At 46.3% G+C, this 19,568-nt stretch overlaps 1 protein-coding gene across 4 annotated transcripts in view; it reads right to left on the bottom strand.

Moving 5' to 3' along the window:
- The window catches only part of NPHP4 (nephrocystin 4), a 113,900-nt gene that overhangs the window by 45,582 nt on the left and 48,750 nt on the right, over positions 1-19,568 (bottom strand). For all 4 annotated transcript variants that reach the window (XM_055306178.1, XM_055306176.1, XM_055306177.1 and 1 more), the window contains 2 exons: positions 14,657-14,839; positions 8,068-8,206 (listed from right to left, as the gene is read on the bottom strand). In XM_055306178.1, the coding sequence (XP_055162153.1) occupies positions 8,068-8,206; positions 14,657-14,839 (322 nt within the window). The remainder of the gene's footprint in view (positions 1-8,067; positions 8,207-14,656; positions 14,840-19,568) is intronic.

The raw sequence follows: 19,568 nt of genomic DNA, 5'->3' as shown, positions 1-19,568 counted from the left end.
AGGAAACCCCACTGAGCTGGGAGAAGGAGTGGAGGGTCAGCAGGTGCCATCCCCAACCGGGTCCCATCTGGGTACCAGCAGGGACCCAGAACCAATGAGAAGCTGCCACATAGAGTTCTCTTTTCCTCACAAACTCCTGTTCAAAACCATCCCTTCCAGCCTCCTCCTTCCCTCTATCCCCTCTATTAGTGGACCCTTTCTCTCTGGTCTCTCAACTGGCCTATGGTTCACCATGGTCTGCACATCTCCTTTTGTAATTCCTCTGCCGTTCTGGAATAAACTGAGTTGCTACTCAATAACTTCATTGTTTTCAAGGTTGGCATGGTCAGAAAATCCTTCCCAAAGGCACTGAGTTCCTGATGGTTTTATAGACAAGTTTCACCAAACCTTCAAGAAACAAGTCTTGCCTTTTGCTGAAATTATTTTAAAGCCCAGAAAAAGAGAGAAAGCATCCTAACTCACTGTGATGATTAATTTTTTTCAGATTTTATTTATTTATTCATGAGAGACGCAGAGAGAGAGGCAGAGACACAGGCAGAGGGAGAAGCAGGCTCCATGCAGGCAGCCCGACGTGGGATTCGATCCCAGGTCTCCAGGATCAGGCCCTGGGCTGAAGGCCGCACTGAACCACTGATGATTAATTTTATGTGTCAGGTAGACTAGATGAATCACAGGGGCCCAGACAGGTGGCCAACCACCATTCTGAGCGTGTCTGTGAAGATGATTCCAGATGAAATTCCTATTTGAATACTCCCCCTGAGTGACACGCTCTGTACCCCCCCCGCCCCCGTGTGGGTGGGCATCACCTCATGTGTTGAGGGCTTGAGGAACACCAGAGGGGAGGAAGGAAGGACTGGGCGTTCCTGCCTGTCAATGCGGGACACACATCTCCTTCCCTCCATGCTCCTGCTCCGCAGGCCTTCAGACCCAGACTGGAATCTGCATGGTGGCTTTCCCCCACTCTCAGGCCTCTAGATTTGGACTAATTACCCCAGCAGCTTTCCTGGGCCTCTTCTCAGCCTCCACTGATGGTGTGAGCCAATTTCTTATAATAAATCTCTTCCTACATGGATGGCCCACTGGTTCTGTTTCTCTAGAGAGCCCTAGCTACGCACTCATTTTGCAAAACGAGCACTCCAAATACCAAAGCCTGATAAAGACATGACAAAAAAGAAAGCTATAGATGAGCGATCTGCAGGTGATGGACCACTCGTCAAATTCCACCCACAACCTGTGTTTGTGAGTAAGCTTTTATTGTAACACAGCCAAGCTCATTCATATGGTTTCCACTACACAGCGCTGGAGATGAGGAGCTACAACAGGGCATCCGGCCCACAAAGCCTAAAATATTTACTATCTGGCCTTAAAGTCGGCTGACCTCTGCCACAGATGCAGCTCAATTATGGAGATGAGACAGAAATCCTAAACACAGGTTAATCAAATCAAGACAGACATGATTATAAAGCTTCCTAAAAGTCATTCCCTGTTTCTTTTCTTAAATAGACTTTATTTTTAGGGCAGTTTTATATTCATAGCAATATTGAACAGAAAGTACAGAGAATTCCCATGTACTCCCTGCCCCAGATATGCATGGCTTCCCCAGGATCTACATCCCGTACCAGGGTGCTACACTATTCTTTTTGCTACCTAAAATATTTGGTAGTTGTTTATTGTCTCTTTTTAAAATCGATCTTTTAGGTGCCTGGGTGGCTCAGTCAGTTAAGCATCTATCTGCCTTCCACTCGGGTGATGGTCCCAGGGTCCTGGGATCAAATCCCACATCAGGCTCCCTGCTCAGGGGAGAGTGTGCTTCTCCCTCTGCCCGCTGCTCCCCATGCTTGTGGGTGTACATGCTCTCTCTCTCTCTCAAATAAATAAAATCAAAATTAACTAATAAACTAAATTAAAGCATAAGCTCTGTGAGAACAGGAGCCTAAAAAGTACCTGGCACATCACAGAGTCCCAGTAAGGATTTGCAGAATGGATGAGGGAGGGAGGAGAGAAAGAGAGCCACTAAGCAAACCCTATCTTAGTAAGTGTTGCCTTAATTTCTGGCTAATGTAAAATGATAGAAACAAACAAAAATAATGGTAGAAACAGAGTTAACACTGAATGTGTGGGGCCCAATGAGGACCCACTTCCCTGGATGGTGTCACGGGCACTGGTTTGTGTCCACTGAAGACTCTGGGGTCAAACTCTCCATGGAAATGTGCCGCATTTGCACGTGCCCTGGGGACCGCCTTATTTCACTGGGCCAGCGGCTAAAAGGGGAATGAGCAGGTGGCACTGCCCAGCGATGGTGCCAGCCAGAGATGACAGCGGCAGCCGTGAAGCGTGCCCAGTGCCAGGCCATCCTGAGCACATCCACAGATGTTTGCCCACTCAATCCTCCCTACAACCTCTGGTGGACCATGTCTGTGCTTCTTTCCAGTTGTTTCCTTCTTACTGATCTGCAGGAGCTCTTCCTATAATATTGCTTCTTTCTGATATTCTAATTCCTTCAATTAACTTCTCATGGTTGTAGGCACTGTAACTGTCTTTCAATTTAAGGTTTGTCTATCGACTTGTTTGTGGAGTTTTCTCTCTTACAAAAGTTTTATATTTTAACATAATCCTATTTCTTAGTCTTCTTTGTTTATGCATTGTCTAGCTTGTTTAAGAAAGCCTTCCTAGGTGCCTGGGTGGCTCAGTCAGCCGAGTGTCTGACTTTTGGTTTCAACTCAGGTCATGATGTCGGGGTTGAGATCCAGTCCCAAGCAGGGCTCAGTGCTCAGTGGGGAGTCTGCTTGTCTCTCTCCCTCTGCCCCCACCCCCGGATCATGAAAATGTGCTCTCTCATTCTCTCTCTAAAATAAATAAATAAAATCTTTAAAAGGAAGGAAGGAAGGAAGGGAGGGAGGGAGGGAGGAAGGAAGGAAGGAAGGCAGGCAGGCAGGCAGGCAGGCAGGCAGGCTTTCCTAACCCCAAAGTCACAAAAATATCCTCTAATTTTTTTTCTAAGGCTTTTCAAGTTTTATTCTTTCCTATTCAGTTCTTTGTTGCATCCCATTTTACAGCTGAAAAAAATTGAGGAAGAGAGACAGTCAGCAAGGGGTCCGGGGTCATCCAATTAGCACACATGCACCAGTCAATGATACATGCAACTATTCTCAAAGTTACTGAAAGCCACCGCGTTGTACACTTCCTTCCAGAACTTGTCCTCACTCCTCACGTGGTCTTGAAGATTCACCCCTGAGGACATGCAAAGACCTTCTTGGTTCATTCTGACTGCTATACGGCATCTGGTCATACAAATACACCAGCTCGTTTATCCACTCCCAGGGGGGGGAGTGAGCAGGCCACCATGTACCCAGGAACCAGCTGCTCTCAACAACAGGTGTCTAGAAACAGCACTTCTGAGTAGCAGGGTACGAACTAAATATTATGAAATTGCTCTTCAAAGCAGCTGTCCATATAGCGTTCCTGCTTGCGTGGAAAGACCCTTCTTCCCCATGAGCATCCTCATGAACCTTGTATATGAGGCAGCTACATTTCTCCAGTTGTGAAGTATGAGATGATTCCTCATTTTATTGTGCATTTCTCTGATCACGACTGATACTGAGCCCTGTCTCATGCTTACGGGCCCCTCTGGCTTCTTCCATAGAAATCCCCTATTCATGTGCTTTGCCCATTTTTCTTTCCTGTTACTGTTATTTCTTATTGATTTGGAACACCTATTTCTATAACCTTTCTTCTTTCTAATCTTCTAATTCTAGAGTTTTCTAAAATTTCTAAAGTTTTATTTCATAATCCACCTAAAATTTATTTTTGTACAAGATATGAAATTAGGATCTAATTTTATATGTTCCTTATGGATAAGCATTCCTGCACTGTTAAGTGACTGGTCCATCCCTATTCCTGGTGGTAAGCAGAACGATGTTTCCTACCCCAGAAATACCCACATCCTAACCCCCAGAGCCTGGCAATGTGATGTTGCACTGCCGGTAATCATGGCTGCTGATCGGAGAGACCATCCTAGATGTTCGGGTGGGCCCAATGCTATCATAGCAGTCATAGCGGTCCTGGTAAGTGCCAGGGAGCCAGGAGGATCAGAGTCAGAGGGAGATTTGGAAACTGCACTGCTGCCTTCGAAGAGGGGAGAAGGAGCCAAAGGCTACTAGAGGCTGAAAAGGCAAGGAGGTGGAGCCTGCCCTGGAGTCTCCGGAAGGAACCAGCCCCACCAAGACCTCTACCTTAGCCTGTGAGACCCCTTTTGGACTTCTGACCTCCAGAACTGTGGGACAGCAAGCGCATGCTATTTTAAGCCATTTTACATTTATGGTAATTTGTTACAACAATAAGAGTAAAGTAATACACTCATCTATAATGTGTCCAGTCATCACACTCTTTGTCTTCTTATCTGTACATTTCTGCCCCGATGCCACACCGTTCTAGTTACTATAACTATAAATCTGTCAATTAGGAAAACTGAAGCCTCTTTTCTACTTCAAAATTGCCTTGGCTATTCTTGACCATGTAATTTTTTAATTTAAAAAAAAAGAATCTATTTCAAAGTAAAATAAATGCAGTGCATGAGGGACTACAATGCAGCATAGAGCATGAGCCCAACTCAGAAGTCATGAAAACACACAACATAGCTGGTGAATCACAGCAGCACAGAGCAGCCAGGAAAACTTTCAAAACCACTAGACCATCAGGCCTGGGGTGGAGGATCTCAGCAGCCCAGAAATCACCGACATCAGGCAAAGACATCTGCTTCCCACCAACGTGGAGTAAGCAAATAGGGACCAGACTGACCGCCCCATGAAACAAATTTTTTAAAGGGACAAAATATATGAAACAATTGGCCTCAAGACGTTAGAATTCAGGCAACAAAGGACAGTGATCCTCAGGGACAGGAAACAAAAGAAGCAGGCCCTGAAACCGCCCCAACTCTCAGCAGCTAATGAGTCTGTGGGCCACAGTACAGGGAGACGGGGCACCAGGGGCCCCCAGTGGAGAAAACAGAGCTGAATGTCCAAGAAGACCGAGGAAGCTCCCATTTGCAGGGCCAAGTGCCAGACAAGACAAGGTGCACAGAAAGAGAGCTCTGGTCATTTACAGAGGCTCCCCTCTAGAATTCAGTAGGTGACTGGTCAGGAAAGTACCCAATGCTGGGGCCAGAGCCATTGGAACAGTCCCCAGTGCTTACGTGGGGCAGAAATAGACTTACTGCATAGCCCAAACTGGCAAACCTCGTAATTCAGGAGATGTCAGGCAGAGCACACAAAGGGGTCTTGTCGTGGGGAATAATTAGCCCTGGACTAAAAGCTGGTCTGGTCCCACCTAACAACACTTAAGGGCAAGAGCCCAAAGGATCAAACTGTTTCCAAAGCTCAAAAGTATTCATCAAATACAAACCTATTTAGCACTCTCAATCAAAGAAAATTCACTATATCTATAATCCAATAAAAAATACTGATGGCAGATAAACAGGAAAATACAACCCAAATTAGATAAAATGACTCAATCAAAACTGAGCCAGAATTGGGGCACCTGGTTGGCTCAGTTAAGTGTCTGACTCTTGATTTGGGTTCAGGTCATGATCTCAGGGTCCTGGGATTGAGTCCCAGGTCGGGTTCCCTGCTCAGCGGAGGGTCTGCTTCTCTCTCTCCCTCTGCCCACCCCCTACTTATGGGTGCACTGCACACTCCTATTCTCTCCCTCTCAAATAAATAAATAAAATCTTTTTAAAATAACTTAAAAATAAAATAAAAATAAAAATAAATTAACATAATTCTGGGAAGCAGAGCAAGCAGCAGACTGGGTTTAAAGCCCAGATCTGTTCACAACAGTCAAGGCAATTGGGAAAATGAGACCCAAGCCTGCAGACCGCAGAGCCACAGCGGGTACAGCCAGTGTTCGCCCCAAGCAGCCAAGTGATAAGGCAATTCCATCATTGTTTAGAATTAATTTGATTAGAAGGTCTTCAAACAAACCAGCTGCTTGCTTCCAGCACCACAGTGGCACCATAAACTAACCCTTGAAAACTCCTTTCCAGGAAAAGTCAGTATATCTTCCCCATAAAAGCTACCTGTACAGGCATGTCCTCCAAGGACATGATCTATTCTGGCATTTCCACAGACACAGGTGAACTACACATACTACATTTCACTAGTGTCCTTTTTGAGTAGCTTAATCCAAAATATTTAATCATAACATTTACCTATTTTTATAATCTGGAATACTATCTTTCATATTTACCTTTCTCAGAGCTTACTATTTGCTGTATTTTTATTTTTATTTTTTTAAAGATTTTATTTATTTATTTATTTCAGAAAGAGAGAGAGCAAAAGCAGGGTGAGGGGCAGAGGGAGAGGCAGACGCCCCACTGAGCAGGGAGCCCAATGAGGGGCTCAATCCCAGGACCTGGGATTATGCTCTGAGTCAAAGGCAGATGCTTAACCGACTGAGCTGCCTAGGTACCCCTTGTTTTATTTTTTAAATGTAACTATGAATATATGTTAAGGAAGAGATGCTAGATTTACAGGAGAGAATGAGTGGGAAATAAATTGTATCCTTTGTTTAGTATTTTTAAGCGGTATGTTCTATGCCTTCAATGCATTCGACTTTATTAAGTAAAACTGGAAACACTCTAAACAAACCCTGAGAGATAATCCATGTCTTCCGCCCACCACTGCAGGGACTCCAGCAGATATCCTGGCAACAGCCTCGGGGCTGTGGTGCTGGACGTTTTCAGGGCTACACTGGTAAGAGTGGTTATTAGCGGACACACTGGTGGTAAACAGCAATCCCAAGAGCAATGTGATGAGCACAATATTCAAAAATTGAAAGATCAAAACAACTAAAACCATCAAATGCACTGCCTTTTTGAGAAGAAGGAAAATACTCAATGATGTGGTTTGTCCCAAAGCTACGGACTGTTTGGCACCTGAATATGTTCAGATACCTCAGAAAACCTTGGAAGATCATGAAGACAGTGGCCAGCATGTCCAGGTCCAGGCCAAAGAAATAAGGGGACTGCTTCCACCAACAGTAAAATTAAATTCAACAATACCACCTTCCATTAACTAGATTCTCAACTCAGAAAAAATCAGTCCCAAATGAGTCCCGGACCCACTAGTGCCTCTGCTCCAGCAGCCAGGACCTGCAGCCGAGACCCCAGTAAGTCCTCCCTGGGGACAGAGAAGCACCCATGGGGAAGATGGATAGGATTAAGCTCCCCGCTGTGGGCTTATACATTAGTTCAGTCCCTACCTTTCTAACTTTCTAAGAGACTAACTTCCTATATCTAGAACATTCTTCCAGCTGGAGCAGACTCTAGAAGCCTCAGGTGCCTGAGGCTCAGTGCCCTGCCAAGTGAACTTCACCAACACCCCTCTGACATCAGCTCTGCAGGGGCCTGACCCATGGGCTTCTCAGTCAGATGCTGGCACAGGGGTCTTTAGGGGTCCTTATGGTCCTTAGGGGTTGTGAGGCAGAAGCCAAGAGGCCCTGACCAGCAGGTGCTAGGCCAGTCAGACACAAGGCTGACAGCCACCTTCACTCCTCTGCCACCTGCACACATGCAGACACATCACTGCCCCCAGGAAGATGTTGCTCTGAGGGTAGCCCTCACTCTCCTCAAAGTCGCCAGCTGAGATCAGACACCCCATTCTTGGAATGCTTCAAGGGAGTAAAAAGCACCTTTTCTAAACAACAAATGTACAGCACGTTAACAACACCACCCAGAGATGGCAGCCCGTGGCTCTCGGTCAAACTCTTACTCTCAACGCTGCGTCTATAGGACTCCCATGCCAAGTGCCCATTAGGTGTCACTGGCAGAGCCTTCCACAAGCCTCTAGTCAGGGGGCTGCAAGACACAGGTGACAACGCACTTGGCCACCCTCTGTCACTGTCCAATTCTACATCCCTGTATTAAGCAAAAGCTCAACCAAATGACTCCAATTAAAGCAATCTGTAGCAATTATCTGATAATTGTTATTGTACTGGACTAAGTATTTTTCCTTAAGAACAGATGGAAGTCATGCTATGTGCTCAAAAAGTCAGTTCTCTGCAAACACTTACTTGTAGGAGATGTGGGTGGCTTCCTGGAGGGCTGCCGCTCCGCCTCAGGGCTGTGGACCAGCCCCTTGGGTGTGTCCAGGTGTCCCTCAGGGCTCAGCGAGAAGTGGAACTGGACAGTCCCTGACTCCACTTGCTGCACCTACAATCAAAACAAGAACAATGGCAGCTGCCTCCTTTCATCGGTGCCCTTCTATTACAATGCAACCAGGCCCAAAGTCTACATAAAACCAGGGATTCCTGAAGCCCCGGGTTCTCAGATCATAATCAAGTCACTTTCTGAGCAGAAACAATCAGCCGTGGCATTGAAATCCCAGAAGACCACATTAGCATAGAATGGCTCTTACTCAAGGAGAAATTACATTTCCCCAGTTTTGCATGTTTTTAAACAAACCTATGCAAAACTGACCTTTTAAATGTTGGTATATAGTTCTGTTCAACACATGTACCCACTACCAGAGTCGGGGTGCAGCGTGGCTCCATCACCCAAACAATCCCTCGTGTTGCCCCAGTCTGACCCCAACCCCCCGTCTCTGAGCTGCTCCCTGTCACAGCAGCCTCGGCTCTCCAGAATGCCACAGACACGGAACCCAAGGATATATAATTAAGCCTAGCTTCTTACACTCCACATAATGCTGATGAGACTCATCCCAGTAAGTAGTACGTATCAATAGTTGGTTCCTTTTCCTGCTGAGCAGTATTCTATGGTACCATGTGCATGGTTTATTCATCCATTTAAGCACATTTAGGCTCCTTTCAGTTTGGGTGGTTACAAACACCGGGGTACATGTGTCCATGTGAACCTAAGTCTTCATATCTCTAGGAACAGGATTGCTGGGTCACGTGGTACGTGTATATTTAATACTATAGGACACCGTGGTTTACTTCTAGAGTACTCGGCTCCCAATTTATATGCCAATCCCACAGCAACAGCACCTTACAGTGGTTGTCGCAGCTCTACTCCAAGTGTCAAACTGTGGGGAAGGATTCCTCCAACATCACTGCTATCGTCACAGTTCTTTGGACTCTTCTAATTCCTGAGACTTTCTGTATAAATTTTAGGATCAGTTTCTCTACATGTAGACCAAAAAAAAAAAAAAATCCTACTGGAATTTTGAAAAAAATTACATTATCTGTACATGAATTAGGGGAGAATTTCTATCTTCAACACACTGAATATTCCCATGCATAAAGATGCTGTGTCTCTCCATTTACTTAGGGTCCTCTGTGATCTCACCCAAGAGTAACCACACGAGAACTGTGACATGCAGCAAAGGGAATATGCTACAGTTCACAACAGACAGATCCTGTACACACTGTGTTAGATTTATCTTACTGTGGGAAGGCCTTGATAAGTAATACTGTTTTTTTTTTTATTTTGTTCATCAACTGCCCATTCTTAATATACAGAAAAGATTGATTTTTCTATCTTGATCTCCTGTTGTGTCCTGCAACCTCAATAAAGTCACTAATTCATTCTAGCAGGTTTTTGTAGATCCCTTGGGATTTTCCACACAATCATGCTGCCTGCAAGCAAGTACAGTTCTGTTTCTCCCTTTCCAATCTATGTGTCTTTTATTTTGTCTTCTTGCCTTAACGCCCTGGCTAGGACTTTGAGTATGATGCTGAACACTGAGTGCACATCCCTCACTTATCCCTCACTTATCCCTCACTTATCCCTGATCTTGGGGGGGTGGCACCCAAACTCTTACCACTCCATAGGCTGCTCACTGATGGGTTTGTGTGGATGCCCCCCGAGCAGGAAGAGGGACTGCTCCTCTACTCTTATTATGCTCACAGTTTTTATCATAAGTCAGTGTTAAATAAATCTTATCAAATGCCTTTCATGTGTCATACAGTTCATCTCCCTTAGGCTATTAGTATGGTGAATTATATTTATTGATTTCTTGCATTTCTGGGATAAACCCCCACTTGGTCATGGCTTAGTCTTCCTTCCACATTGTTGGGTTCTATTTGCTAGCATTTTGTTGGTTATTTTGCATCTGTGTCCATGAAGGACACGTGTCCATGGTCTTCTTATGCTGTCTCTGGTTTTATTATCAGGGCAGCACAAGCCTCATTACATGAATTAGGAGATGTTCCCATCCTTCTATTTCCTGGGGGAGACTATATTAAACTACTCTTCTTTCTCTTCCTTAAGTCATTCTGTAGAATTCACAGTGAATAGGCCTGGATGTTCTCAACAGTGTTTTAGTCACGAATTCAGTTTCTATAATGGTCATAGGACTACTCAGGTTGTCTACATCATCCTGAGTGAGTTTTGATCATTTCTGATTTAAGATAAACTGATCCATTTCATTGAAATTGCCAAGGCAAATTACAGGCACAGAATTGCTCACAGTGTTCCTTTGCTGTCTGTTTGATGCCTGTGGGGCCAGTAGTGCTGGTCCTTCTTCCACTCCTAACATCAGCAGTTTGAGTCCTCCTTTCCTGTTGTCGCTCTTGCTAGACATTTATCAATTTTATTGATCTTTTCAAAGCCTCAGTTTTTGGTTTCATTGATTTCCTCTGTTTTCGTTCTTTATTCTGTTCTGTTTCTTCTGCTGGATTTAGGGTTATTTTGTTCTTCTCTTTTTTAATTGTATTTATTTATTCATGAGAGACACAAAGAGAGAGAGGCAGAGACACAGGCAGAGGGAGAAGCTGGCTCCATGCGGGCAGCCCGATGTGGGACTTGATCCCAGGACTCCAGGATCATGCCCTGAGCCGAAGGCAGACCCTTAACTGCTGAGCCACCCAGGCGTCCCTGTTCCTCTTTCTCAAGCTCCTAAAAGTAGAAGATAAGATTACTGAATGAAGACCATTCTTCTGTTCCAACACAAGCCCTTAATGCTATCAAATTCCCTGGAAGCACATGTCAAGTGCATCCTCCACCTTTTGATGTATTTTCATTTTTGTTCAGTCCAAAACATCCTCTATTTCCTCCTGAGTCTTCCTCTTTGATCTATGGGTTATTTAGAAATGTATTATTTACTTTTCAAATGCCTATACTTTTTAATCTTATCTTTGTTACCGACTTCTGGTTAAATTCTGTTATGACCGAAAAATGTACCCTATATAATTCCAATTCTTTTGAAATCATGAAGATTTGTTTTATGGCCCAGGATGTGGTCTGGCTGAGTGTTTCCTGTGCCCTAGAAAAGACTGTGTGTTCTGCTGCTGTTGGGTGCTGTAGACATCATGTTGATCCAGACGGTTCATGATGTCCTTTAGCTGTTTCATGTCCTCGGTGATTTTCTCTATGTTCCCTGGTTTACTTAGAGCGATGTTAAAGTCTCCAACTATAACTATGAGTTTGTCTATTTGTCCTTTCACTTCTAGTAATTAGTTTTTGCTTTATGTATTTTGAAGCTCTGCCTATACTGGATGCACACACCTTTAGGACTGCTATGTCTTCTTGGTTAATTGACTTTTTTATCATATGTCATATCCTTCTTAATTCCTGAAAATTTCCTTTGCTCCAAAGTCCACTCTGTCTGGTGTTGATACAGCCACTCCTGTTTTCTTTTGGTTTTTTTTTTTTTTTTTTTTAAAGATTATTTATTCATGGGATCCCTGGGTGGCGCAGCGGTTTGGCGCCTGCCTTTGGCCCAGGGCGCGATCCTGGAGACCCGGGATTGAATCCCACGTCGGGCTCCCGGTGCATGGAGCCTGCTTCTCCCTCTGCCTATGTCTCTGCCTTGTCTCTGCCTCTCTCTCTATATGACTATCATAAATAAATAATTAAAAAAAATTAAAAAAAAAGATTATTTACTCATGAGAGACAGAGAGACAGAGAGAGAGAGAGACAGAGAGAGGCAGAGACACAGGCAGAGGGAGAAGCAGACTCCATGCAGGAAGCCCGATGCGGGACTCAATCCTGGGGCTCCAGGATCACACCCTGGGTCAAAGGCGGCGCTAAACCGCTGAGCCACCCGGGCTGCCCTCCTGTTTTCTTTTGATTGGTGTTTACATTGAATGTTTTGGTGTCTGTTGAGTGTCTTTTCTCTAAAAGTTGAGATTTTCCTGGCTCTTTGCATCTCAATTACGTTTAGATTATATCACAGACATTTTGAATCCTATCTTAGGAGACTCTGAGTCTCATTTAAATTCTGTGGAGAATGGTGATATTTTTGTTTCGTCACGAATCAGCTCAATGGGTTCAGACCACAGTTTCCAACCAGCCTTCTATGCATTGTCAGCCCCTGTGCAATGCTTTTCAGATCCCTCCTGCATGTGATCCACCCAGGGAAACTCTGGAACGGGGTTGGAGGCCTAGCCACAGTCAGTTCTCAGGGTCTTTGGAACTGTAGTTCAGGGTCAGACTCAGGCAGCCTGAGGGTTAACCCAGCATTTCTTAAACAATGTTATGGGATTGCTTTCCGAGCCTCTCCCTCTCCATAGCCTCCCCAAACCTGTCTGGGACTTTACAATCCTCCAGCCAGACCCCACTGTGCTGCACACTTCTGGGAACAAACAGTCCCTGAAGCCAAGACCCCTCAGGGGGAGGACAGAGTAGTTTCTTAAAAGAGCTCAGGAGTGTATCAAACAAGTTCTCATTTATCATTATTGGAAGTCAATATATAATGTCTAAAGTTGATAAACCTAAGAAATAGCAGAAGCATAATATTTGGAAACAAAGTAAATATCATAAGTCAGAGCGAAGAGTTGAAAATGACTGCCTCTGGAGATAGAAGTTTTTTTTAAAAGACAATTATTTGCTCAAAGGAAAAATACAGGAGTTAAGAAAGAAAACATAATCATAATGTACTACTTAGCTTCACAGTAACATCAAAATAATAACAGAAACCCCCAGATTTACGTAGCCAAAAATTATGGGATGTTTCTAATATTTATACTTTTCTCTTATTAGTATCTGCCAATTCACCTTAACTATAAGTTCACAGGATCGGGGATCTTTTTCCAAGGGTATAAGTGCTCAGTAAAAGTTCACTGAATGGGTAAGTAAGACACAGAATGACCTGGTGTAGGGGCAGAGAGAAGGTGCACCTCACTCAGGGGCATCTCTGCCCCTAAGCCTCCACACTACCTGCCCAGACATGCTGGCGCTGCTGTAGAAGACACAATGGGAAGAAGCAGAGGAGGAAGCAGAATTAAGTTTATGGCCAGTTTTATTCATTATTTTAATTAGTTATGTATTTTAGAATAGTGATCCTCGACTAGAGGCGATTTTGCCCTTGGGAGACATTTGGCAACGTCTGCAGACAACTCAGTCTATCATAGTTGGGGGCATGCTACTGGCATCCAGCAGACAGAGGCCAGGGCTGGTAATGAACATCCTCCAATGCACAGGACAACCCCCACAGCAAAGAATTATCTGGCCCAAAATGTCAGCAGTGCTGAGGGTGAGATAACCCAATTAGAAGTGATATTCCTTGTGAAAAATGGCATAATTTGATATATTTGTGTTCTCAAGATAGTCAAGCCTTCCATACTCATCCCCAATGCAGTTTACACACTCAGGGAGTGAAGGAGATGTAGTGGCATGACAAGGCTAAAGTTAAATAGAATAGATATATATTTAAATACATACACATATACATCCAGAGAGGGAGAGACAGAGGCAATGGCTCTAGGATCTCTCACGGCAGTTTTATAATAAGGGCTCAGACAAGTCCATGGGGGAAGGCAGCAAAATGTGCTCCCATAATGAGACATCCTTATAAGAAGGGAAGCTGCACAATCAGCTGTTCTTGATCCAGGTCCCCAAAGCATCACCCACATCATAAATAACATTGAAAATAACATTTGTGGCGAGAGTCAGCACACAGATGATGCATGGAATACCAGGGATGGTCCTTTCACCTGAGAAAAATGAGACAACTGAGCTGTAGACGGCTCCCAGCCACACTGCTGAAACAGCAGAGCGTAGTACAGGAGTGCAACTGGGAGAACCAAGCACCCTTGCGTGACACTGGCATCAGGATGGGCCAGCCAGAGCAGTGCTTTCCTGCGTGGGGTACCTGCAGCTCCCTGGCAGGAGACCCCTCACTCACACTTCAACTGGCCCTGCCACCCTTTACCTGTCTTCTCCACCGGGGTTTTGGAGATAGCTTCATTCCAAACATGGATTTTAAAAACTCCTGCTGTGGCCCGCCCTCCATGCAAAGCTGGGAAGGAGCCAAGGGCCAGTGGGCAAGAGTAACAAGTCACAGAGATGCACCGGGCTCAACACCAATTGCCAGGCACTGACCACAACCCTGGTACCACCAAAGCTCATTCTCCATAGCAAAAGGTTCCAAGAGTCCTTTTTGAAAAGACACATATAGCACAGAAGCAGATGCTGTTTGCACAGTGCATACAAATAAAAACCACAGGCCATCTTGTTGAGACTTATGTGTGAATGGGGATGTCCTAAGCCCCGAGATAAAACCTGCCTCAGTGAGTTCACAGCCAACTATGACTCAGCAATCATGCTTGTCCTTTAAGGGCACGTCCATGACATGAAAAAAATTCTGTTCATCACATATCCACAAACATATCTGTCAACTTCTGGTTTTGAAAATGTGTGGACTTGCTGGAAGCTCACAGGCAAAGATTCATACTTATAAAGTAAGTCTGAACAACTTACCTCTTCAGAGCTCATGCTGGCAGGGGTTACTTTATAGACCAAACAGTGTGAGGGGTTGGGCCGGATCCCACCCTGCAGAGGTAAGATCACCTTCCCGGAGCCAGATTCCAGCAAGGGGTTCCAAACAGCCCAGCGAACTATGTGCATACACGCCACACTGGACAAAGAGGTGACTGAGGCTGCCTAAGAAGGGAAATGAGGCACATTGGTACATGACTTACCACCAAACCCACCATGACTTACCACCAAACCAACGCTGCAAACGTCACTAGGGAGCAGTGCAGCCAAGCAGGGATCACACAGAAGGAACCAGACCAGGAGGAGGGCAACATGGAAGCTTGGGGCACGGGGGCAGGGAAGCAGCCTCCAACCTAACCAGTACCCTTTCCTATACTGATCTTTCTTCTGGCTCAAGGCAGTAGCAGCTTTTCTTTTAAAGACCAACACCATCCTTCTGATCCCTCCCGTTCCCCCGAGGCTATTGTGCAGATCTATAAGCATGCTGTATCTTGACTACATCTGCCCACATCCATTAGGAAAATACTAGGAATGACACTTGGTGTTAGTGACAGGAAACTGGAAAATAATGAAGAATGCCCATGGAAGTTCAATTTGGTATTATTTGCACACATTTTCTCCAACCACCTTTTGCTCATAATGAATGGTAGATTTCATATACGTGACTCTCCATGGATCTGGGAAGTTGGCCAGGTCCAATTTTCTGCACCGTCCCTTCTTCTGCCTTCTCTATCACTGACCAAGTGAAAGTAATGAGGACACTAAGGAAACCGGTTTCAGGGCTCAACTCAGCAGTTTTAATGGCACCACCTTCATCCATTCACCCAGAAAGAATTAAGAATAAAGTCACACTCCAGGCCTGGAACCCCTGCTCAGCTGGACAGTGAGACTTGCGATTGCCGCCTTGGGGGAGGCAACATCAGAGACCCCAGCTCTGACAGATGCCGCAGGTTCCTTGGGAGGCAGCACGTCAGGACCCCAGGAAGAGGCCATGGGGCACTTGGCAAGAGCCCAGGCAGGTGTTTTCCAGCCTCAGAGCACAGCTGTCCTGACCAGTCACATTGAAACTATCCAGCCCAAGGAGGCAGCAGCCACACCTGTCGCCCTGACTCCCACCTCAGTGGTGATGTGGGAGGAGGAAAACCTGAAGGTGTAGGCAGTACCTGGAGCATGCACACAGCATTCCACCTCTTAATGCCCTCTTCACAGGTGGCAGACAGCTGTCTGTGCCCCTCTGGGATGAGGACAGCAAAGGAACTGGGTGACTCCGTGTGGTATCCAGGTGGCTGAGGGACCAAAGCCCTCTGATGCTCTAAACCACCAGCCACATCTGTGAACCCAAACAGCCCTCTCAATGGGGGCCACGTGCTGGGGAGGCTGGGCAGCCTACAAGGAGGGGGCCTCGAGCTCTTAGAAGGGTTGGAAGCCCACACCTCATCTGATGGTAAAGGACATCGTCCCCAAGGAGAAGAGAGCTGTATCGGAAGCCACAGAGTAAGGCAAGACTCCGGCAGAGCTGCTAAGGCTCCCAACAGACCCCGCTTACTTGCTGGGCGTGGGTGAGCTGCCGTGCCATTGTGGCACGGACTTGTGGCATGGGCAGGACTGACTGAGCTTGAGTCCAAGGCAGACTGTGGCACACATACACAAAAGGACTCTGGCCAGAACCCAATGCAGATGGCTCAATGGTCAGCCAGGCCACACCCCAGCCGAGCATATCCATGAGAAGCATCCAACATGGAAAAGGAAGCACATTCATCTCACCCAAGTCAGACTATCCAGACTGTTCCTTAGTCAGGTAGTCTCCCAGCCTGCTGTATCCCTAGTCACATGGGGATAAATGTCCAGAGTCAGTGTGTGGTCTTGAATTAATCTCTTTTCCTGAAGCCCCATTGTAAGTGGACCAACCTCACTTCAGCAGGGCCTGTTCTCATTCTTTACTGGAGCCCAACTTCAGATCACAGGCTAGGCTCCCACCACATATGCCTGGGTCACAGGGGTAACCGGGTCCCTGCCAGTTCAATGAGAAAAAAACACCAATCCTGAAAGTACAAAGAACCAGCAAAGTAAGAAGCCTAAGCATATGACTCTGCCACACTTCAAACGTGTCAAATATGTAGCCAATGCCTGCCGCTCTTCATCCCGTTAGCTGATGACAGTGACATAAAATGGTGCTGAGCAACTGTGCAAAGTTGACTATAAACTCACTGCTCTTTAAAAACAAAATTACTATAAATGTATTGGCAAAACTGGACACTAAAAAACCATGTGATTCAACCATTTCTGGACTACTTTTATAAACAGCCTTCTCCTATAAAATCCAGTTTATTACTGGATCAAAAATAAAATAAAATGGCACACCTGGGTGGCTGAGCGGTTAGGCATTTGCCTTCCAGCTGGGGGCATGATCCTGGAGTCCCAGGATCAAGTCCCACATCGGGCTCCCTGCATGGAGCCTGCTTCTCTCTCTGCCTTTCTCTGTGTCTCTAATAAATAAATAAAATCTTTTTAAAATTTTTTAAACTAAAAAAAAAAATAAGATAAAGTATGTATCCAAGCATGACACATGCTATTCGTGCAAGTCTTCTGGTTTAGCCTTTCAAATTAGGCGATTCTGATAGGCAGTTTTCCAATTTCACAGTCCCTCTGGTTTCCTAGTTCTCAATCGATAATGGCTCTCCCCTACGCGGAGTACCTGTCAGTTATACACATATCCATTTCCCCTCACTTTCGTCTCTAACAGCTACAACAAGAAGAGACGGCTAGCGAGTCACTGATCACTCCTTTGCAAAGATTTCTGTGACAATTAGGGCTTGGTGGCAATTTATCAGCCTGTGCCCTCTTCTGCCAGGCTGGGGTGACACCTGCAAGTGAGAACCTCCTCAATTTCACACACCTCGAATCCCCCCAGCTAGGTCCCTGGCTCTGAGCAGGTCAGGTGCATCCAAGCAGGTGGGCAGAAGAAAAGCAACTATTTAACTGGTCAACAAAACAAGGCTCTTCCTGTCAGTGAATCTAGTGGTTGAGATAAAATCAGTTGCTTTATAACATCTTATCCGCCCAATTGGGTTTGGCTTCAAGAAAAGAAATATAAACCGAAAAGAGAAAAAAAATATTGACTTGTTCCCCATTTAGACTTTTATTTATAACACCACATAATATACAAGAGGCCAAAAGAGTATACCTGGGTTATATATAAAAAGCCAGGTTCTTCAGGAACAGAAGAGCTGCACCAAGTCACCAGGCAAAGCCCAAACAGACAAGGGACCCTGACCTCTGGGAATGCTGTAAACCAGGTTCTCTAGGGTGGGTGCCATGGTGGCTTCAAGAAGGCAAGTCCTCAGCCTAATCCCTGGACCCTGTGTGACCTGATTTGGACAAAGGGTCCACGCAAACATAATTAAGTATTATGAGATTAGGAGACCTAGATTATCCAGGTAGGCCCCAAATCCAACGACAAGTGTCCTTAGAAAGCAGGACAGAGATTTGAGACAGAGGGAAGGCCCTGTGCATGCGAAGGCAGAAGCTGAAGCAACACGGCCATGAACAGAGGGAGGACAGCAGGCGCCAGAACCTGTTAGAGGCAGGAGGGACCCTCACTGGAGCCTCTAGAGGGAACCCCACCCTGTAGGCCCACTGCTTTCGGCCCCCATTTGCAGCTGATTGTCAATCTGTGGCCTCCAGAGCTGAGAGAATAAATGTGGATTGCTTTAAGACACATCCAGTTCATATCAATGAACGGCAGACACTCACGCACCACGACGAGGCACCGAAACCACAGTGGCATGCGGGGTCTCCCCAGTAAGTGACCCTGGGAGGCAGGATGGCACCAACGCTCTGAGCATAAAGGTGAAAGTGGACACGATGAACCCCTGCAGGAATAGGATGGGCTCTCCTAGGACACCTCAAATCAAGACATAACAGACATCAAGGCAGGCAGATCTGCCTACAAGAAAAACGGTGCTGAGGTGGCCAAGACACCCTGGGCCAAGGTCTGTGTCCCCCAAGGCCCATGGGTGAAAACACCACTTGCGGTGGGGTTGGGGGTGCCTCTGGGAGGTGACACAAATCCGATGAAAGTGTTGGGAGGTGTTTTTAGTGTCCTTGCAAGAAGGGGAGGAGGGGAGAGAGACCTCCCGCCCTCCACACACACACACCAACACACTCCTACACACCCCTACACACACACACCAGGGCAGCAGCTGCAATGTGGGGCCCCACTGGGAACCCATCTGCGGCTCCAGCACCTGGAGGGATAGGAGTCTGACGTTCATTTGGCATTTCCTTCGGCTGCCACAGCAGATAAAGACAAGGCCAAACACAGGGGTGTGGGTCAAAGGCAGACTGCAGAGCAGGAAGAGGTGTCACACACTGTCCCAAGGGAGAACAGGTACCCTCACTCACAAAAATCACCACAGAAAAATGGGTCAAAGAAGTGACCAGACAGACAACCCACAACCCGACTGCACATTCCACTTCACGAACTGTCCCTCACCATGAGGCCATTTCTCCCCTCCAAGTAGCAGAACCCAAAGTATGAGAAGCCACTCCTGCAAAGGATCACGCTCTTGCCCCTGGACCCAGCATCTCCTTGGGGCGCACACTCACAGCCCTCAATCCAGCGCACCCTTGGGGCACACACCCCTCAATCTCGCACGCCCTCAGGCGCATGCTCACACCCCTCAATCCAGCATGCCCTCGAGGTGCATGCCTACACCCCTTGATCCAGCACACCCTCGGGGCACACACTCATACCCCTCGATCTCACATGCCCTCAGAGCACACGCTCACACCCCTCAATCCCGCACACCCTCAGGATGCAGGCTCACACTCCTTGATGTGGCATGCCCTCCACGTACGTGCCTACACCCCTCAATCCAGGACCCCCTTAGGG

Source organism: Nyctereutes procyonoides, unplaced genomic scaffold (genome assembly GCF_905146905.1).
Source record: "Nyctereutes procyonoides isolate TBG_1078 unplaced genomic scaffold, NYPRO_anot_genome, whole genome shotgun sequence".
Classification (NCBI taxonomy): domain Eukaryota; kingdom Metazoa; phylum Chordata; class Mammalia; order Carnivora; family Canidae; genus Nyctereutes; species Nyctereutes procyonoides.
This window is presented reverse-complemented; position numbering and strand designations above follow the sequence as displayed.